At 34.8% G+C, this 23613-nt stretch overlaps 1 protein-coding gene across 2 annotated transcripts in view; it reads left to right on the forward strand.

Moving 5' to 3' along the window:
• Positions 1-23613, forward strand: part of Acss3 (acyl-CoA synthetase short chain family member 3) — a 169600-nt gene that overhangs the window by 26743 nt on the left and 119244 nt on the right. For both annotated transcript variants that reach the window (XM_008852196.3, XM_029555689.1), the window contains exon 2: positions 4314-4458. In XM_008852196.3, the coding sequence (XP_008850418.1) occupies positions 4314-4458 (145 nt within the window). The remainder of the gene's footprint in view (positions 1-4313; positions 4459-23613) is intronic.

Raw genomic sequence — 23613 nt, forward strand, 5'->3', positions numbered from 1 at the left:
TCAATATCCTACATACAGAGCCTTAAAAATTGATTTGATACTCTACTTAATCCAGGATTGTAAACAAGAAAAAAATTAAAACTATTTTTACTTTTCATATTAAAGAAAATAATCATTATTTAGGGAGTGTGATGAAATGCTGATGGTAGTGTAAATGAGTTCAACATTTACAGAAAGAGATTTGATTATCTGATGTTAATACGTGTCTATGTATATATTATAGTATATTACATTATGTTATAGGACTGCAGCCTAAAATGTATTTTGAAAAAGCAACATGACAAACATTTCACTACAAGATACAGCATCTTAGATTATTTCAATAATGATAATGCCATGAAAGGCAACTTGCAGCCACACAGTTTTAGCTTTGTTATTGAGGAGCAAGTGAATGGACTATTAAGTCACTAGCTAAACATGATTTTTGAAATTTTTTCAGCCTTGGAAAATACTCATAGTGCAATAGTTAATGTAAAGTCAAAATATCACATTATCTATACCTTAAAATTTATACTTTGAAACAGTAAAGTAAAATACAGTAAAGTGAATTTTTTGTAGTGACCATTAGTTATTTCTAAAATTTGGAGAGACACTCATTTAAAACCTATGAATTTAGAAGGGGCAGTAAAGGGATGGCACATAGAAAGTTTTTAATTGACCTTTACTAAAGTAGTTTGATTTAGAGGGAAATAAGAATCTTGTCATAGTAGAATAATCAGATTTTTGAACTGAGGAATCCCATGCAGTTCACTAGATCCAGTGACTACAATGTATCTGCACTGGTACTAGGTCAGTGTGCACTGTGCATTCACTAGCCGAAGCCTCCTTGGAGCCGTAGCAGTTTGCCAGCTCCTGCAGCAGTTTTTCAGAATATCATTTGTAGGTCCTTCCTCCTCTTTAGATTTTCTTTTTGTTTGCTACAAAGGACATTTAAAAAAACATTTTCTTTGTGCATACTCTTAAAAGAGAAAAAACACGAGGAGCTAGTAAATTAAATAATGAAATATCTAAAACTTGCAAACAATATACAAAATCTAATTTCTTTTGAGAATTACTTGTGTCTTTTATATAATTTTTAAGGGTTTGGTTCTGTTTAAAGTGCCTCGAGCCAGTTAATATCATTGGTTTCCTTGTACATAAAATGAGATTGATAACAGTAGTAGCTACTTCATAGAGATTTAATTTTTTTTCTTATTATTGTGTGTGTGCACATGTGTGTGTATGTGTGCATGCACATGCTTTATACATGCTACAGCAAGTATTCCAAAATGCATGCTTGTGGAAGTCAGATGATGGTAACAACTTTTAGGAGTAGCTTCTCTTCTTTAACCTTGTTTTTTGTTTTGTTTTGTTTTTGAGACAGGGTCACATGTAGCCCAGGATGAACTCAATATATAGCCAAGGATGGCCTTGACCTTCTGCTTCTCCTGCCACCACCTCCAGAGTGTTAGAATTATATAAGCGTGCTGCCACACCAGATTTTATGTGGTATTGGGAATCAGATCAAGTGCCTTTTCCATGTTAGGCAAGCACTCTATGGACTGAACCATATAGCTAGCCCCTCCACCTTGCTTTTGAGGTAGGCTTTCTCTTGTTTCTGCTGTACTGAGTACTCTAGGCCAGCTGGCCCACAAACTTCTGGATGATTTTGACTCCACCTACCATCTTACCTTAGGAGCGGTGAAGTTACAGATGTGCCACTGCTTTTTATATGTTCTGGGGATTGAAAGATTGTTAGACTTTTACTCCCTGAGGCATCTCACCATCCAGAGACATTTTAAAGTAGGTTTATACACATAAAATCTTGGCCTAAAAGTAAGGGTTCAATAAAAATTAGAGACATCTTGCTTCAGTACAAAATGGCAAAAATATCCTTCCCCTAATCCATTATGCAAAATACAGTGAAAAGCTAGAATTTCATATTTCAAGCCCAGATAAGAAAACTGCAGAAAAATGAGGATAGTCAGCTAGGAATTCAGGGGCACAAGGAATAGCATAGAAATGAGTTCTTTAGTTTCTATTTGTTTCTACATCCGAGACTGGCTTCTAGAGAAACTGGCAATTTGGAAGCATGAAAAGACATACAATTAATAATACGACACATCAAAACCTCTGTCCTAGAGTAAAAGAAGAAAGAAATGGAAAGCCAGAAAATGTTAACTAACAACCACCCCAATCAGGTCAAACACCATGGAAAACATTAGTTCTAATTTTGTCCTCATCAGTAAAAGTACAGCAGAGTTTCTAGGCATCTATTCTTGCCAGGTTAGAAGAAGACAGCCTGGAATCACTGTCTTCTCTGATTGTGTCAGGAAGTTTATATGTGGAGTTTGAACTTTTGCTATATCTAAGTTAAGGTGGTCACATGGGGAGTATGAGGTAAAAAACCTTCTCATTAAGGACAGAGTATGGGGAACCCAACTCAATCCTAAAATTTCACCCTAACTCATTTCCCACTGGTGTCAGGGAAGTATAGTGATGAACCAGAACTTAGACCACATGCATGTATGGGCAGCTTTATCTGGACCTAGTGTGTTCTTAAAAAACAAACAAACAAACAAACAAACAAACAAACAAAAACACAATTAAAAAAATGCCTTAAGCACAGAAGGAACCCTACAGAGATGGAAGAAAGCCCTTCCAGAAGCAATATGGTTGTAAAATGAGATGTTGGCCCCTATGAGCTGTTGGCCTGAGGGGCCATAGAGGTCCCCAAAACAATAAAGGCTGTTGCCAATAATGCTGGTTGTAAGCCAGAAATGGATAAAAGGACCGCATTGCTGAAGACACTGCTTGATGTGAGTGCAGGAGAAGGAGAAATCAAGTGTGGAGTAAACTGGAAACTCCCTGACACTGGATGAGTGGCTTTCATGGTGCCAAAAGGCAATATGGAGATCACAGGGGATCCCGTGTGTTGCACTATCAACATACCAAACAAGACATTCCTGCTGGCTCAATAGTGGAATGTCTAGTGTATGTACAACCAGCAAATTTTGGATTGGATTTAATGCCCGCTTCTAGGGGTGGAACACACATCTGGTACTGTAGACCAGACCAACCCCCCCGTGGCAGGGGAGAATATAGGCCCCAGTGGGAAGCCACTGCAATTGTTTTGTTAGATGGCTGTGATGCATCTGCTAAAGTACCATCCAAGTGTTTGTGTTTACACCATACTGAATCCCTCTTTTACTTCCGTGTGCACTGACACATCTGTATTGTGCCTGCTGACATTGTGTTAGCCAAAGCCAGTAATTGAGTGAATTAAAATCAAGAGACATACTCTCCTTTCATGGAGTAGTGAGCAACAGAATGATACTATTTTTGATGAAAATAGGGCAAAAAGAAGGAGAAATAGGTTTTGAATAAGCATTGTAGCTATCACTCCTGGAAATTCAGAATCATTGCATTAATTATATATTGTGCTTTGGTGTTGTCATATTCTGTATTATTGAAGTGAACTGCACCATCTGATTGTCAGGCTAAATCTTGTGACTTATATGTCTTAATTTGACTACTGTATATGTGGTTGATTTTATTCACAACTTCATTTGACACAAGACTCTGGAGATGTGCAGTTGATACTAAGCGATTTAATAGTGTATTTTCTAACTCCAGTTTTCCCTATTTCCATGAATTATTAATATTTTGTTGCTCTATTAATATCCAGTGGATCTATAAGATATATTTGTCTTTATGAAATCATTGACCAATTAATATATGTTGCAAAGGTTTTTTTAAACTACAGTTTTATGCACAAGCTCATTCTTTACTGAAGTTGTGAATACAAGAACATATGTACTCTGTATGCAATGCAAGAAGATATATACATCACATTTAATTGAAGCTATATATCTACCTATATTTCAAAGAATTGAATTTTTTCAGCCTACTTGTAGCAACTGTAAGCTTCTGCCATACATCTACCACTTCCCTTTTCACAATCTCAAATGTGTCTGCACTACACTTACATACCATTCATTCCATCTGTATAAAATACATTTATAAAATAGATTACCCTGGTACTATATACTCCACTTTCATTCTAAGCAGTAAAACCCACAAAATTGTCTGCTTGAAGTGTGAAATGTATTTTTTCTGATGTACATTAAAATAAATATATATTTATTAAAGTAAAAGTGTTCACTGTGTCATTTTAAATATGTGCTTTACGGCCATCATTACCTGCCAGAGCATACAGTTAAAAAAAAACTGTCCTCAGGTCAGTTCTGTTAAGCCAGAAACATTGAAAACTAGTTAAACAAAAATATATTGTGAAAAGAATCATTAACTCTTATTTTCCAATTATGTTTCAGGTTTGTGGAAGGGATGCTTAACATTTGCTACAATGCTCTTGATCGTCATATTGAAAATGGCCAAGGAGATAAGATTGCTATCATCTATGACAGCCCTGTTACAAATACTAAAGCAACAATTACCTATAATGAAGTTCTGGGTCAGGTAATGCCACAAACTTTCTCTACATATTGGAAATTATATAGAAATTATGTAGATAGCATGTCTTCCTGTTATATTATTTATTCTTTTTTGCATTGACAAGTTATCATGTTTTTCTTTGGCTATTTCTTAGAAATTATTACAAATATGTGAATGAATTTAGTCTTTTCTTAACGTCTTGATTCATATCATAATACTGAAATGCACTCATTTTATACAGGTGGGTTAGAAAATCTCAAGAACTGGTTTAAATCCTCTGCTGGCCTTTGCTGTCCACTCCCATCATGGTTAAGGTGGCTACTCCTCATTTCCAGGCCACTGATTTTCTCTTCCCCTCTTCCCCTCTTATGTGGTCTGATAATACTAGATTATCAAACAAAGTTATTCCAGAATTTTCTTCATAGGAAAACATATTTCTCTTTCTCATTTAACAATATTTTCCTTTAAACAGTTGCTGTCATTCGGAGGGCAAAATCCAGATTCCTATGATGTGCAAGACACTTTCAAATCTGACCACATTATTTCCAAGCTGCATTTCGTAATATTCTTGGCCATTTACACAACTCCTTCTCCCTCTCCCCCTCCTCCTATGTCTCCCCCCTCCTCTCCTCCTCCTATGTCATCTTTTTCTGTGGTGTATGGGTATGTGGGCACGTGTTTGTGTGTGCATTCACCTGTGCATGTGCATATGTGGAGGACTGAGGTTGATGTGTGGTCTCCTCTGTCACTCTCCACCGTATTTTTGAGATAGAATGACATGTGGCAACATACCCAGCTGTTAAGTGGGTTCTGGGGAATCAAACTCAATTCTTCATGCTTGTTACAGAAAATATTTTATATAGTGAGCCATCACCCTCAACTTAAAATCATTTATTCCCACAGAAATCTCTTTGCAAATCCTTACTCCTCTGTCTTGTTTGTTCTTTTTATGTATTACTCATCTCTGTAGTTAATAGGCAGACTACAGTGTTGACAGAAACATGATAGGATTTTTCTCTGTTAACATTAAAGTAGATATATAGTTTCAGAAGCAATTATAAAGGTGTCTGTGTATTGGGGACCATGGGAAAATTATTCTAACTTTATGGTATTTCACTGTGTATGATTTAAAGGCAGAAAAGTTATAAAGCCTGTTTCTCATTAACATTTTAGATCAGAAAATTCCTCATCAGGGAGGGGCTGTCATATACATTGGAAGATATTTAGAAACATCTGACCTCTACCTTTGGGATGCCAGGAATAATTGTCCCTGCATTGTAATGACTAAACAGGCATCCAAGCATTGAAAATGATCACTGGTTGGTAAAAATTTCCCTGATTAGTCAGCACTGGCTGAGCAGACCAAGCAGACTTGACCAAGCTCAGGTCACAGGCCTAGAATGTCAGGAAGTGGGGAAAAAAATAATTTCCTCAATAAAAGAAGGGACTTTCAATCTAAATAGAAGGATACAAAAATGCTGAAAAGCCTGTAAGAGCAAAGAGCAAAAACAAAAGACAGTTCCATAAATATATTTTTTATGTCTTTTTGGTTCTGTAAGTAGCAAGTCTCTTTGTGGAATGAAGAACACACACAGATTCACACTACGGTCATGCCAGTAAAGTACTCTATTTCCAAATGTGCTCAAATAGATGAGGCAGAATTTTCAACTAATAGAAATTTTCTGAAAACTTTTACTTCATGTTTTATTTTGGGTTTTCATTTTCATTTTTTTGGAGAGGTTTAGTCTATGATTGAAAACACATTCCTGTAATTAGGGCATATTGCCACAATCCCATTTTGAGAATATAAAAGCTTAAAACAGATGTTAATTTTAATTGTTACATGATGATACTGATTACAATGTTTATTTATAAATTGTAAAGCTGTTGTCTGTATTAGCATATTGAATTACAGATATATACGTATATAATCATAACACTCAAAGAAAACCTTAGAGGAATCTGCAGTAGCAGGAATTACTGCCATCTCCATTTTCTTCTGCTTTCTTTTGAAGTTAGTTTTTGTAACTAGAGATCACGCATGTTTAGTTCAGAGCTTTTCTGCTACCTCATCCTATTTTCAGATATCGAATTTGGACTCTTAGACTCTTTTGACTTCTGTACTAGTTCACTGGTTTCAGTTTAGCCTGACATCAAAGTACTTAAAAGGACCATTTCTCTCACCTGCTGTCAGCCTCTGATTCCTGGCCTTTCTTCTCCAATGTACTAAAAGAACTGTTTTGAAAGAGAGAGAGAGCATTGTTCTGCTGCTTTGATTACCCACTCCCAGTTCCCTGTGGTCTTTATTTTATTAAGTGAGGAAGACAGAGAAAGAAAGGTTTAATGGGTTATGCCATTGAGAACAAACAAAAGGAACAGTCTTTGTACCACTGCTCGTTTAAAATAAAACTTGATTTAGTTAATATTTCTTATTTAATTTGTAAACAGCAAATTTTAGGCTAAATTACCTCAATGATATAAAAGATCTGACAATTTTACAGAATGATTCAGAAGCAGAAACATTCTGTAACTGCTATCTTCTGTGGATCTGATTATTCAAAAAAAACCCTTTGCTAAGTTTTTTTTTTGTTTTTTGTTTTTTGTACAGGGGTCTGAGCCCTGTTTATGATCCATCCTTCTTTCAATAAATGGTTGGCTTTTTAATGTCTAATCTTCTTAGGAACAAAGGATAACTCATAACCAGACACATCGCTGTTGCCAAGTGCTAAGAAAGCATATAAATAAGAGGGACTAGAGATGGTTCAGTGGTGAAGAGCACTGGCTGCTCTTGCAGAGGACCTGAGTTTGGTTCCATGCACCCACATGGTAGCTAACAACTGTCCATAACTCCAGTTCCAGGGGATCCAACACCCTCTTCTGACCTCCATGGGCATTGCACTACATAGGTGCACTTCCATACACACAGGTAATACGCTCATATGCATAAAATAAAAATAATAAATAAAATATAAAAAACATATAACTATATAAATATGGAGAAATAAAAAGGTTTTATAGGGTTTAGTGCTGTATTCTGTGCAAACAACATAGAAAACACTTGTATTTTTCTTAATTTTAACAATTACCTGTGATAATTAACTTTTAAGGAACAAGGTTTATTTTGATTCAAGTTCAAGATTGGTGGACCTATTTCATTGGATCTGTTATGTATGCAGTATGACAGTAATGGGGAATATGTGGTGAAGCAAACTGCTCATGGCCTGGTTAGGACACAGAGGAAGACCTGGGCCAAAGTGCCACAATCCTCTTTGCAGGAACACCTCTCAATAACCTAAAGAGGCGCAACCTCCTACAGATCCTGCCATGTCTTTCCTGTGAGCACTGCTCTGGGAACTGAAACTCAACACATAGATTTTTTTGAGAGACACTTGTCCAAATCATAGCAGTACCTGGCCAAGTCAGAGCTAAGTGGGATCTAGGAAGGCTTTCTAGAAGAGTTGAGACCTAAAGTTAGTTGTGTTACTTACCTTCTATTTGAACTGATTTTTCCCCTCTACAAATGAATCATGGATTATTTCTTGTATGCCATTTTATCAACCATATCTATTTTGACCATATTAACTATAAATGTTCTTGCTCACAATTGTTCTTACTTTATAACCACCATTTTTTCTTTCTTATTACTCAATATCATATGCTATACAATATACTTTGTATGCTATTCATACATTCTTTATTTTGATTTTTCTTCTAATATATAAAATTTATCAGGGCAGAGATGTTTGATTTGGTTACAGATTGGTGCCATGTACATACTGAATATTTATTGGCTAATGAATGAATGAATGTAATTATCATTTGAAATTTTTATTCATATCTTTTTTTCTTCCTTGAAATTCTTAATTTATACTAGTAACAAATAATCTTCCAAAGTAAATTCTAAGTTATGGAGAATTTCAACTTATTGTTATTTCACTTGCTTCTCTATGAGGTATAATTTCTCCTTTAATTTTTCAAAATTAGCATCCAAAAGATCTGCATTCTAGTAGACTTGCACATATTTATTGTGACTCTTCTCATTTTGCCTATTTCAAGTTAATAGATTATTACATTAAATCTCAGTAAAATTAGGTATGTGTGTGTTTTTATGTGAATACATATATATATAATTCACAATATCCATAATTCAACTTTGACTCTATTGCTGTGTGTAGATTTTGATTTTTATGTACTGCACAATTAAGAATTTCTATGTCTATTCATTAAGTAAGAGTGACCCCTGAAGGGAATTTGAGAATTTTTCATGAATAAATGTATATGAGGAAAATTGGTAAAACATAGTGTGTGCTAAATTTCCCAAATCTAATTTAAACTCAGAGTGTCTATTATCTTTGCTAGAGGTTACTTTTTGCAATGTAATTATAGGTGTAATTGTAATTATGAGGGTTTAATAATTTAGCAGAGAAAATTACTCTGAAATCATGGCTGAGTTCCATGAAAAGTCCATTTTCATCCTCTGCTCTTGAGAATGCTCTCTTCTAAGAATGAAATTCATATTTTTAGAAATATGTCCTGAGAAAAGTAGTCTGATATTCTTTCATCAGTAACAGCATTTCTTTAATTAAACATCTGAAAGGCAAAAAACCTACATAAACATACCCAAATTCAACTTTGTTAGTGATGGTATTGTTGAGAGAAAAGGAGGTATCTATCTATCTATCTATCTATCTATCTATCTATCTATCTATCTGTCTGTCTGTCTGTCTGTCTGTCTGTCTGTCTGTCTGTCTATCATCTATCCTATCTAATTTATCTATCATCTATCTCTATCATCTATCTATCATCTATCTTCTATCTATCAATAATCTATCATCTATGTATCTATCTATCATCTATGTATCTATCTATCATCTATGTATCTATCTATCATCTCTATCATCCATCATCATTTTATGTGAAAGAGTGTTTGACTGCATGTATATATGTGTCCCATATGCATGATTGTTATCTGAGGAGATCAGAAAGAGTGTTGAATCCCATGGAACTGGAGTTACAGACAGTTGTGAGCTACCATGTGTGTGTGTGTGCTGGGAACCAATCCCAGGTATTTAATAAGGGCAAGTGCTTTTAACTGCTGAGCCATCTCGTTAGACTTGAAGTCCATATTTTTTCTTAAATTACTTAAAAATACAATAGTTTGCCCCACTAAAAAGTGTATGTCTATAAGATAAATTATCCCTTTAACACTTGGTAAGTAGATGAGTGATTATAATATGTAATAGAAATTATAGACATTCATATATTTCCCTCTCCCAAGTTGCAACACATGAAATTTTATTTTGATATAATAAGATATTCAGATAAGAATATAGATAATATGCATACCTAGTGTTGCATTTTCATGAACAGTATTCTATGTAACTAGATCAAGAAGAACAATATTCCAGAGCTTCTAGAAGGTTGGTTTTCCCTCCTTTAGGCATTTCTCATCCAATCTCTATATGATTGCAATTCGGACATTGACATCACCATGCCACCAATGAGCTTCGTCTGCTTTTAAGCTTCACATGAATTGAATAGTGAACTATTGTTTTTTATGTGTAGCTTTTTGTTTCTCAACTTTCTGATTATGATATTCATTCATTTAATTGCAAGAATTTGTGGTTCGGTCCATTGGGAAGTGTCTGGTCACGGGCTATTGCAAACTATGCTGCTTACAGATACATTTATTCACAACTTAGATGATGAAATACATACATATTCCCAGGTCACAAGAGCACATGCCTCAGTGAGCTTGTTTGCAATAGGGTTTTTGGTTGCAAGGTTAATGAAAAGTCAGTAGTCCAGAGTCTGTCCATTTTGTAAAAGGCATTCCCTCAACATAAGATTATATAATGTGTTTTAGAAGAAATGCCCATATCTCATTTAAAGTTAGAGTCTACTGAATATTAACTTATCAAAATTTTAGCTGAAACTACTTTGAACAACTTTACAACTTAGTCAAATTTAAAATTTGAATGAGATTTGGAGGAGTTTCAATATAAAGAAAACAGTTACCAAAACAATTTTAATAGATAATATAGGAAACACTTAGAGAAAGAGACAATGGCTTAATATTTATTTCTCCCTTTTCAATATTTAAAGCAATTTATCCCAAACTGAAAATGTCTAAATATTATTTTTACCTCAGTCCTAAAAACCAAAAACACAAACAATCCACTTCCATTTCCTCAGCTAGATTTTATAGACTGTATTATTGGTGAAATCAAGATTACTGTTTGAAGTAAAAACTAACTTCATTGCATCACCTGCCATTCCAGAAAGTGTTTCTTCATGCTGTGAGATCCAGGTCATCTTACTCATGACTTTCCCTAAAGTACTGCTTCATTTTTCTTCCTTACTCTACTTGTTAATGTACTTGTGTAATCTCCTGAATGGAGAAAAGACACCTGTACATAGGAGCAATATTTTATTCATCTTTTAAACTTGCAGAGTAGCTAGACCAGGCTTCCTGGAGAGAAGGATCATATTAGGCACTGTTTGAGTCCAGGAATAGAAGTTTCAATAATGTTCATTAAAAGTAAAGAAAAATCTCGTCTGTGACTAAGAGGAATAATTATTTCTAAAAATATCACTTGTCTTCCCACATTTTTCTTTTCATATGAGGATTTTTTAAATTTTTAATTGGGATGAGCATATTCCATATTTTAATGTGTTTCCTGACTATGAAAGTCTGTATCTTGCCCTATTTAAAGTTCTGCTTAGTTATATTTTTCTTCATTTTGTCATCTTCAAAACCTGAAAATCTGGTGTGTGTTTTTTATTCTCATATTTGCTTAATGAATTTATCTTATTATTTATTAAGAGACTCTACTGGATTACTTGTTTGTAGGATGGCTAGTCTCTGAGCTATCTACAAGTCAATTCAATGAAATCAAGAGACCATCAAACTTTGCATTCATTATCCTGATCTGGAATGATGAAATAAAAAATTATTTATTATACAAAACAATATACTCCATTGATATTGTCACTTTCGGGTCCATTTATGAGTTCTGGTACTCACAATTATACTGTCTTTATACACAAAAAAGTGCATCCTAATTGGGGAAACACGTGAAGAGAAAAATAGTGCAGTTTAATGAAAGTATAGGAAAATCAAAGGCTTGTCACTGAACAGATGAAATCTGGGCCAAGCCAGAAATAAAAAGTGGTAAAGAAAGCTGTAATGAAATGCTTCTTCCAATCACGTGGTTATTAAATAAATAACAAAAAGTGGTAAAGAACGATGTGAATATTTGTGGGAATTTTGTATCATGCAGAGACTGTGATGCAAAAGAGATCTAGTCCATTGGGGGTTCTACAAGACAGTGATAGATGGTGACGGCAGGAAGTCAGACCAGGTAAAGGTCATTGTCAAGCCTGCATTTAATTCTAAGAATAATGGAAATTTTCATTTTGTTAAAGAAATCACTTTGGTTACTGTGGAAGAGCATTTGAGAAAGATGGGACAAAAGGAGATGACAGTGGTTCAGAGATGTATGAGTACATCCCACTTATCTCCAATGTCCTTAAAATTACAGCATTCACTCACATGTGGATGATGAGGACTAGGACAGAGACATCTCTGTCTTGTACTAGTAGCTATTCCACGGATGCATGTCACTTGAATCTCTGGCTATAACCACAGCTATTGAAAAAATGTATGATTGAGGGGGCTGGAGAGATGGCTCAGCAGTTAAGAATACTGATTGTTCTCGCAGAAGACCCGAGTTTGAATACCAACACCCACATGGCAGCTAACAACACTCCATAGGTCCAGTTCCAGGGGATCTGACAGCCTCTTCAGTCCTTTGCGGGCATTGCATAATACAGGTGCCCTTACCTACATGCAAGCAATATATGCATACACATAAAATAAAAATAATAAATAAAATATTTTTAAATGTCTGAGTCTTTGACTTGCAATTACCTGTAAATGCCATTTTTTGCTCCCATTTAAGGTGTTTTTTTTTCTCTCCACCCAAAAAGATTGTTTCTGTATAATGTTTTAATATTTTATTTTACTAATTTTATGTGTATGAGTGTATTGCCTGCATGCATGTGAGTGCACCTGTGTCGTGCAGTGCATGTGGAGGTCAGAAGAGGGTGTCAGATACCCTGGAAGTGGAGTTACAGATGGCTGTTCGCTGCCATAGGGGTCCTCTGCAAGAGTAGTCAGTGCTCTTAATGCTGAACAATTTATTTTCAGCATAATTTATTTTTTTATATAGAACCATAGGAATCATGATGTATTAATGACTTAATGCTCTTTCTTTAATATGGGTGTATATCTATGCTATATATGATACATGGAAAATGCACGCTTTTCATAATTAAATGTTTTTCTAATAATGTATGCAGTTATTTTTTCAAAGGAATTTCTGCAAGGTTGTCTGAAAACCAAGCTGCTAAAAATTTAATTTTCAGTTTCCTTTTTATTCAGTCAGAGACCTAAGCTCCTGCTCCTATAGTCAAGACGACCTCTTTTTTTAAGAAAAAGTTTTTAATTGAAATTTTGTGATTTTCATACAGTATAATTTGATGGTATTTGCATCTACTCCCTTATTCGCACCCCCCCTTACTGCACCACACCCACATTAATGTACTCTATTATATATAAGGAGGCCAATAGTGTCTAATTTGTGTTCCCAAATGCCGTTCAGTGTAGGTTCATCTGCTGGGCCCACCATGAGTTCCATCCTCGAAAGAGATTCTTTCTACTCTGCCCAGCTGCCATCAGTTGCCAAAAGTTCTTATGTTGGGTTTGGGTTTCTTACCCATTTCCCCATGTCTGTCCTGGGATTTTGTCTGGTTTGAGCTTGCATGGGACTTGTGCAGGAGGTCCCCTGCTGCCATGCCTTCCCACCAGGCTCACAGTTAAGTTAAGAAATCTTTTCTCCCATGTAAAAATACTCCAGCAGAGTGCTTTGTGTTTTATAATTGATATAGTTCAGTTTCATTAATTCTTCCTGTACCTTCACCTCTGTACCATCACCTCTGTGTGCGCCATCGAATCCCTTGTGAAAGCACAGATGTCCCCACTCTGGAGTAGGTGAAAAGAGATGTAAACAAATATACATGCTCTGCTTTAAGGCTTAAACCAAGAAATATCATAAATGGCCTACCTACACCTACCATTTGGCTGTCATCTGCCAGGAAAGCTGAAAAACAATATAGTCAGGTGGATTTTGATGGTAGCTATAAGTGTCAACTGAAGTGAACTATTTTATTTCATAGATGAAAGATATATCAGATCTTACATATAAATAGTCTATTAATATCAATAAACAATGAGCCAAAAAACAAAAACAGGAGCAGAAATGCCAAGTTAGATTTAAAAAATAAAAACACTTTTCAGTGAGAAATCCCTCTGAGGTTCATTGTGTATTGATTGTGTGTTATTTATGGTATTAGGGAAAGAAGTTATAAAGGTGGATAAGATATAGTTCCTGCATCAAGGATGTCATAGTTTCCTTGGTGAGAAAAACATAAAAGCACTTGAACGTAGTGTGATAATGTAATAACAAAGCCTTATGCAGTAGAGCATTAATAAGTGCTGATCATGAAGAAATAAACAATGAGGCTCAGCAGTTCAGAAAAGGACACATAAATCATTTGGATCATGAAGGGCAGATACAAATATGTGTCTCCTACACAGGCGGCCCCTCTGCAGGATTGGTCACGCAGCCTCTGAATATATGGTGAAGACATGGTTTTGATGTATTGAATAATGATGTTGCATTCTCTGAAGACAAAATCTACTGTCCGTGCTGGCAGAGGTTCTAAACCAATGCTCATGAGAAATTTAATGGGGGCAGTTGAAGCAAGATTGTTAGAAGATAAGTGAGGGACATATGCAGTTGTTAAAATTAAAAAGGTTTAATGAACTATGAAAGGAAAAGTGCTCTTACAAGTAGAAATATTCCTTTTTCTGTTGATTAGCACAAGCACTTGCTATATACTTATCAAAGTTGGAACAATTGAACACCTCAACAATTCAGTTTCTGTCCTTTAGTAATTAGCATAGGAAATTATAAAATAATTTTACCTGACATAAATGTCATAAGAAGTGGAGGGTAAATCTCATTACCATAAACTGAACAACACTGACGACTAAAGTGATTCAGAGAAAGATTGCAGAATAAAGTTGTCATTCATACATGAACCAAAGCATTTTTCAGAGAAGTCTTTTTGAATTAGATAAAATATGGAGCTATGGAAAATGATGTTATTAAAATTATTTAAATTAATTCTGTTTTACTTCATGCGTCAGTTTTGTATTCACAGTTGTGCACTTTGTAGAGATGTATCATAAAGCCAGAATCAATCTGAATATGTCAATAGAAAGTCACATTCAGTTGAATTATTGGCAAGATAATAGATTTGGAAGAAATGGCTGATTTTTTCATGCATTATTTGCTTAATAAATATTTCATTTCCATTACAAAGCTGGACAATTTTAAGTTGATTATATGCAGATTTTGTGGAAAATTGGTACAGATATAAATGTTTAAAATAAATTATTGGTGATGATTTATGTTTGCTTTGTTTATTAGTTATTGTTGTATGCATTGTGTTTATAAATATTTCTTACATTAAATCTGTATAGAATCTTTGGTGGAGTGAAATGTTATTGGAATAGATTCAACTATTACAGTGATCTCATATCCTTTATGGCATTCCTATGGTATTTTGCAAGTTCTCTGCAAGACCTTCCCAGGTATTGATTGACTTTCAGAATATATTGAGCAAAAAACCATAAAGGTTAACATGCTGCAAAACGCACTTGGCATGCCCAGAGCAGTTGTCATATTTTTTTGCTTTCTGTAGAAGTGCTGATGGTGTTTGTTTAATTAGACTTAATTAAATGATCAATGTAGATTTGACCAAAATAATACATGAATTCTGTTGATGCCTTTTTAAATATTCACCTTTCTTTAAAAGCAAAGAGAAAAATCCTAAATAAAGTAAATTTATCAATATTTTTTCTTCAAAATTGTGAGAAATACAAACATTTCATAAAGAAAAACATTTATTTATTCTTTTGGTGTAGACTGAGAACTATTTGAGACTGATTGATGCTGGGTGAGGGAGAGTATGACTTACATAGGAGAACTGGATGGGCTGGCTAGACTCCAGTGGATGCATTTACACTAAAAGACATTTGTGTACAAACACCTGAATGAATAGGATTTAGCATGTATAGTAGAGTGCATGGAGTTCTGTAGGGTATGGGGGAGGCATGGATGAGGGAGGGGATCTGGATTTGATTGAGAAATGTATGAAATTTAAAAAGCTCAATAAAAGAATTTTTTTTTATCTTTTTGAAGCAGGGTCTCCCTGTAGCCCCAGCTGTCCTGGAACTCAGTATGTAGACCAGGCTGGCCTTTTAAAAAAAGAATTCTTATATCTTATAGAAAATTGGGCGCTGAGAACATGGCTACAGATCCCAGTTAGAGAAACACTGAATTAAACAATTCATTAGCTCAAGAGAAGAGGAATATGACTAGTTAACAGCATAGGTTAATGGTAACTATATAGCATCTCCATTAGCCAGTGGACACAGTGCAAGTAACAGAAACAGAGGCCATTTGAGTAGTTCCTTTACTAGCTGATTCTGAAATGATGGACATTTGCCTTCTGCTACTTCTTTTATCACACATTTCTCTAAAATCCTCTAAATTAAGACGCTTCTGATACTGCTTCTACTAATGTAATTAGCACGCTGTTATTAATTCCAATAGACAGTATTTTACTTCATCCCTTTATATTAGCTAACATTCTTGAAAACTCGCTCTGTGCTTCTGACTACCCCCCTTTGTTATTCATTGCTGCTTGTTCCTCAACTGTCCATAAATGCTTCTCTCTCTGCCTGGCTCTGTTACCCACCTCTTCTAGCCTCTCTGTCATTATTCCTCCCCCCATGACCTTTGTTGGCACATGTGATGGTTACCTCTCATCTCAGCGCTGTTGAATTCAGTTCTTCATCATCAGCCCTTATCTTCCTTGGGATATTGAGATCATTTATAGGATGCCAAGTAAATCTCTCTACTCGGTTGTCTATTTCCCCTGGGACCGAAACATGTCCAAACCCACTTTTCTCTGTGTGGACTCTATCATTTCTCAACTGGTAGCTAATAATAAAACCAAGTCCCATTCTTAAGCTTCTTTTTTCTTCTACTTCCTCGTATTAATCAGTTACCTTGTCCTATACATTTCTATATAGAATATTCCTCATTAATTAATTTTTAAACACAGTTTTCACAACACTAATTCATACAAAAGCCAGCATATTTAGTGGATATAGAAAATCCTTACTTCTAAGCATTTGTGATTTTTCAATTATTTTTATCGTTTGTGTGGTTTTTAATTAAATGTTTCAAAGGTCCACAAGTTGGCACTGTTGGGAGACGCTGTGGACCTTTACCTTGTGGGTTCTAGTGGAAAATCATTAGATTATTGGCAATATGGGACTCTGGTGTTTCCCTGTCTCCCTGCTTTCCTGGCTGGAGACAAGTGGCTAACACTACCACATCCTCCCACCATGATGTGCTATCCTGGCTATGACCCTAAAGCCACAAGGCTGTATATTCTTGGGCTGGAAATTCAAGAACCCTGAGCCATGATAAATATTTTTTCTTTGAATATCCAATTCCTCAGTTATTTTGTTGCAGAAATTTGAAGCTGACTAACACAACATTATTCTCGGACACATTTACACACGATGGGCCTTAACAAATCTGCATGCTATCTGATAATGACATTTCCAACCATCTCACCTTCATACTGAGTTTTGCCACTTCCCTTCAGAACTACCTTTACTTTCTTAGCCAGATGGAAGCTATCATGAGGACTAGTGATTTTGCAGATTGTCATGTGAGTAAAAAGTAGGAGAAAGCTATAATTAACCATGTAGAGAGGAGAGATCAAAATGGTTTAAAACAGAGGCAACCTGGGAACTATTCTTTGTCTATATATTTATTTGACTTTTATTATATGCACTGTAGTCAAGGTGTATGTATGATAGTCAGTAATTACCTTTTCCATTCTTTAGACCCTGTACTTGTAGGATCATTTCCTCTGTCAACAATGGTTTATTATGTGCAAGTACTATTTTTAAATTAACAAAGTGTTCTTTTCAAGATGTGATGGATTCAGATGCTGTATTGTAAATTTCAGCATATGAATATTAAAGAAATGGAAAAAATGATTCCTTTTCCTTATGTGAGCACATAAACGTACAGAAATATGATTCAGCTAATTTTCTGTGCAATATAGTCTGAATTTCACATTAGTGCTGGAAGCACACAGATTATTGAAGTTGCAGTTATTTCAAGCTTGTACTAAATGAATTAAATAGTTCTCATTACACTTTGCTTGCAAATACATAGACTGAAAATAACCAGATATTGAATGAAATTCATATAAGAAAGTGGAAATGAGAAAATTTATTAATATAAACAATGGTATTTACTGCTTCATTGGGGAAATTACTTTAAAAAGAGGCATATACTAATAAATATTTTCAGAAGTTGAGTAACTGCTTTAAATATAGGATAATATTTGATAATATTTTTTCTGAAATTGAATAGAATGTCCTACTTATATATGATATTTACTGGCCTCTGCTTTAGAGAGATAATATTTTTTTCTCTTGACTGTAAATGGTACAGTGTTATTTGTTCAGAAAATATATTATTTATTATTTTTGTTTTATGTGTGTGAATGTAATGCCTGTATGTATGTAAGTGTGACCATGCCATGCAATGCCCCAGAAGTTAGAAGTTATGGATGGTAGTTAGCTGCCATGTGGGTGCTGGGAATGGAACCTGGGTCCTCTACAAGAGCAGCCTGTGCTCTTAGCCACTAAGCCATCTCCCCAGGACCATATTCTTCTTCTTTTAATAACATGGCTTTTTTTTGCTTCAGGAGGATGATTTCACAATAGGTGTAGTACTGTAAAATATCATATTTAATCTAAAATTATTTCAATGTTGAACATAATAAATTAACTCAGGTCTCAAAAATTACATTTCTAGAAGCTTATGTTAAAACTTTCATATGCCTGAAATATTATCTTTCAGGGAAATATAGTTTTAATTTCAAATCTTAAACAGTTTCAGAATAATGTACTTTTTCATAGATATTTACTTGGAAACCTAGTTGATTCATGACCCAAAAAAAATTATTTTGGGGCTAGAGAGATGACTCAGTGGTTAAAAGCATTGATTATTCTTGCAGAGATCCTGGATTTGGTCCCCAGCACCCACATGGTGGCTAACAACCATCTGTAAACTCCAGTTTCAGGGGATCTGATGCTTTCTTTGAAACTCTGCAGGCATTGAATGACACGGGTGCACTTACATACATGGGGGTAGTACACTCATACACTTAAAATAAAAATAATATATAAATTTTTTTTAAAAAGTTTTAAAAAAAGAAAACAGAAAAGGTGTAACTGTACTTAAATCAGAACTCTGCAAAACTTTAGAAATTATGGTCTTTAGGTACATTTGCAGGTTATACATAGAATAGCAAAAAAAGAAAATTATTTCATAATTAACATATGATGGTGTCTCCCTGTGTGCTTGAATGCATGATCAGTGGTTAATATATGGCACAGAATAAAATATAAGTATTTTAATAATCACATATTCCAATTAACAGGCTATTTATCTCTAGTTAGAGCAATGTATTTCCTCAGATACTTGTTTTTTGCTTGTTTATTTGTTTGTTGGTTGGTTTGTTTTCAGACAGGGTCTCCCTGCAGTCCCTGCTGACCTAGAACTTATTATGCAGACCAGGCTGGCCTCAATCTCAAGATATCTCTTGCCTCAGCCTCCCAAGTGCTGAGATTAAAGGTATGTACAGCCACACTTTCCTCAGACATTTTTAACTAGTTATATTTTCATTATTGATTGAGAGTCTGCAATACATCATCATTAAAAATCTACTTTGTCTTGTCATCTCTTCTATGAAATTGTCTTTGGTGAATCTTAATAACTCAAAGACTATTTCTGAATGCTTTTGCAGAATGGATACATTGTTTTATTAAATTCTTCATCATTTATGCCTGCTTTTATTTTAAGTATAAATGTTTAAGGTTTTACTCAACTATAATGTATGCTAAATATTAAACAAATATATGTGAATGTCAATTTACACTTATAAGTTTAGTTGTTGCATTAAAAAACTTTTTAGTATAGGATACCCAACTCAGGACACTGTACAGGCTACTGTTTGTGTATTTTATTTTACTTTTCCTTCTTTTCCTTTTTATCATCTCTGTCTCCTTTTTCTCTTTCCCACCTCCTCCTTTCTTCCCCATCCTTCCCTCCTCTTCCTTCTCCTCTTTCCCCTCCATCCTGTCCTCTTCCTCTTCCCTTTACTCCTTGATTATTATCATTGTGTGAATTTTTCCCCCTTGACTATAAATTTCTTTGATTTAAAAACTAATCATCTCTAATTTTCTTGTGAAGGCTTAACCAAAGTATTGGACACCTACCAGATAACACACACATTGAATCAGTGATTGAATCCTCGTACATTAAACTGACCTTAAAGTAGTATCAATTTAGTGATAAGTATGCAGTTCAATCCCTGCAAACAATGTTGCATCTCAGTAAATAAATGTGTTTAGTTTCTTTCCTTGGACTACCTGCAGAGAGCCCTTGATCTCATCCTAGCTGAAGAGTAGCTCCGTACTATCTAATCACGATTGCACGGGATTTGGATTACCTTTGATGCCAGATGGAACCTCAGTTTTAATAATGTGTGCCTGATACAAACCTATCAAATTGTTGTCACTCTATGGTAGTCTAAAGAGATCTGTAAATGACAAAACCAGTTGACATATCAAAGTGACTGGGGGAAATTTCATGGGATCCCACTCAAGAGGAAAAGCCATAGAAATCAATGTACACTGAGGGAGGGAGAATCAGTTTTCTCTGGGAACTAGTTCTTTGAGAGGTTGACTAATCTCAAATGGACAGCCCTAAATATGGGTGCACAAAAAGACCAATAAATGGACTCAGTGCATGATATGTGTGTGTATGTATATATGAATGTGTAACAATAGTAATCAAAGAAGAGGAGAATAAATATAGAAGGAGTGGGAGGAACATGGGAGGACTTGGTGGTGAAACAGAAGGGATAGAAATAGTGCAAAGACAGTAATCATATATGGAATTCTCAAAAGCAGAAAGTTAAAATTAAAACAAAGAAGATGCAGAAATAAATGGCTCATAACTTAGCATTTCTTTCAGCCCAAAACCTATAAATTAATATATTTCCCTTTGGATAAGAGAAATTATAAATTTACATTTAGGCATTATAGCAGGGTAAAACTATATCACTGGATAAAAATTATATGTAAAATATATTAAAATATAATTGAAATATTATATTTCAATATTAATATTAAAATATTATTGAAGAGAAATTTTAAAATTAAATAACTTATTGAGAATTTCATACATGCATATAAGGTGTTTTGATCAAATCCATGCCCTCTTCCCCCTCCAACTCCTCCCATATCTCCCCATCACTTTTTTCTGATAACTTCATGTGCTCGTTCTTCTTCTTTGATTTGTTTCTTTTATGGGGCTTTTGGCTACTCTAATATTCCCACCTCTGAAGAGATAAACCTAAAATCTTTTAAGGGTTAGATAAAAGCTCCCAAATATTTTTGACATTTTTGGCCTTTGGAATGGAGTATATTGCTAAGAGGCCCAAAGACATTTTGACTTTTAGCCAAGAAACTGGATACTTTTCTTTGGGGTCTTTTTACTAACTGCCTAGCCAATTCCTACCTCCCAGTCTCATCACACCATCCTCTGAAGAGATTACCCAGCTTATGGATAGGGAATCGGGACACAGACTGCTCTGGCACCTTTTGAACTTTCAATAGCACTTTGTCTGAGTGATTCTGAATTCTTGGAATACTGGGTTTTCCCAGTTTTCTTCATCTTATTGCTCACGATTGCTTACACGTCTCGTAAGTGATTTTATTTAAATCAGAGTCAAGACTATTGCTATTAAGTATTCTTCACTAGGGCTCCCTTGTAAATTAGCTCTAGATTTAATACTAACAAGTAATATTGATATATATATATAGTGAAATAACTTTATATTAAATCAATGTCTTTCTTTTTTGTTATGGACTAATATTCTGTTTTCACAAGCTTCTTGTCAGAAATCTCACTATAAACACATTTTATCATAAAACTCCTCACATGGCAACAACCTATTTAAATTGACAAATTACAACAAAAATTTTTAAATAGAATAATAGTTGATTTTGGCAACTACTGAAAAAGCATGCTCTACATGTTGATCATGTGGAACTTTTTCTTTTAGACCAATCCTAGGGTTATCATAGTATCGAAATATTGAAAAGTAGTTGCCTTGTTTTCATGGGACGGACACAGTCATCTATAAATGGAAATGCTTGCAGAAGCCAAACACATAACACAAACAAAAGAAATGGTTGGGTGACAGAAGTCTCAAGTATTGGTACATATCACACCTTCCCTGTAGTTATGGAACTATGGTGTAAGATTACAAAAGAAACGTCCATACCTAGATGTAGAAGAATGTATTTTACACTTAAATGATATGATAGATGGTATCTGTGGCTCATGACTGCAGGAATAGTGAGTTTTGTGGTTAAAAACAAAAACAAAAACAGACAACCATCATGTTCAGTTGATTGTAGTCCTTCAGAACACAGGCCTGAAGTTGTTAGACACTCCCAGTTTTCAAGAAAAACAGATAATCTACTTTTGCAGATATTGTCTGAGTCCATGTACTTCTACTAATACAAAATACCTGAAACTGGGTTCTTTATATAGAAAATATGTGACAGAAAAAGACAGCATGGCAACACATGAATTAAGAGAATTTTGTAGATCAGGTGAATTCTTTTTAACAACTTACTCTCACAAAAATCAACTTGGGCACCATGATAACTGTGTTAATCTCTGCCGAAGATAATGCCTGGGGTGACTTTATTGCACTTTGCTAGACTTCAGCTCTCAAAAATTCCGCCACCTCATGACATCTTCACACTAGGACCAAAAGAATCAGCAATCACCTTTTGAAGGTCACACTAAATCATACAGAAACAATAAAAATATGAAACAACATATTTAATACTTGCTACCTCTTTTTTAAACATCTGACCTGACCCCAGCTGAAACACTTTTAGGGGAGACATTTGACCAAAGACTTAACCTTTGGTGTTCTAAGTTTACAAAAAGAAGGCCTTGAAGTTCTCTTGATCTCATTTCTTTTGAAGGACAGAAAAGTTGAAGATGTCTTCCAGCAACATCTTGAGTGAGACAGGAATATAATGACTGCATCACTTATGGATTAGGTTTTATTTTAAAAGTATTTTAATTCTGTAACAGACACTATTCAAAATGATAATGTTAAATATTTCAATAAGTTTTATCCCCCTTGGTCTCTCTAGGAACTGTAAACTGTACACTAAGTGAGATATGGGCAATGTTATGACATGGCACACTGACATATTTGGCTATAAATCTCCATTGTTTATTTTCATTCTTGAGCTACATATAGAATTTAAGTTTGTGGTTTATATTTCCTTCATTTATTCTTCTTATAATGTTTTGCTGGACAGCTCTTAGTTATAAAGTTTGGAAGAACTGGAAGAATAGAACACTGAGAACTTCCTTTCTCTTTTACCAGGGTCTTAACCTTGACCACATTGATCTTCCTTTACACAGATAAAGTAAATAAAAAGATAGAGGAATAAATGGCAGGATTCAGAATTCTTTGAACTTCTTCAGAAGAAGAAGAGAAATGAAAAAAATCACATAGTGCTCTGTGGCCCAATTCCTTCTCTCAAGCCTCCTCTGTTCAGTTTCAAAGGCCAGCCGTAGTCTTTGCCGTTGCCTGATGGACCCTACAGACATATTGACTCTGGGACCTCCTCTGGCTCCCACTGTCTTAAACAGTATAATCCCAGATGCCCACTGATTTGCAACAAATTTTAAGTTGGTTAAAATGTCACTTCTTTAGGGATGTCTCTCCTGATTGTCTCATTGACAGTTACACCGAATCTTTCCCTTACACTCCCAATCCGTTCTGCTCTGCTTCTTTTTTCATGGATTGATTGTCTTTAAATACAATATGCAATCATGTGCTTTTTGT

Source organism: Nannospalax galili, unplaced genomic scaffold (assembly GCF_000622305.1).
Source record: "Nannospalax galili isolate Female #2095 unplaced genomic scaffold, S.galili_v1.0 scaffold390, whole genome shotgun sequence".
In the NCBI taxonomy this organism is placed as follows: Eukaryota; Metazoa; Chordata; class Mammalia; order Rodentia; family Spalacidae; genus Nannospalax; species Nannospalax galili.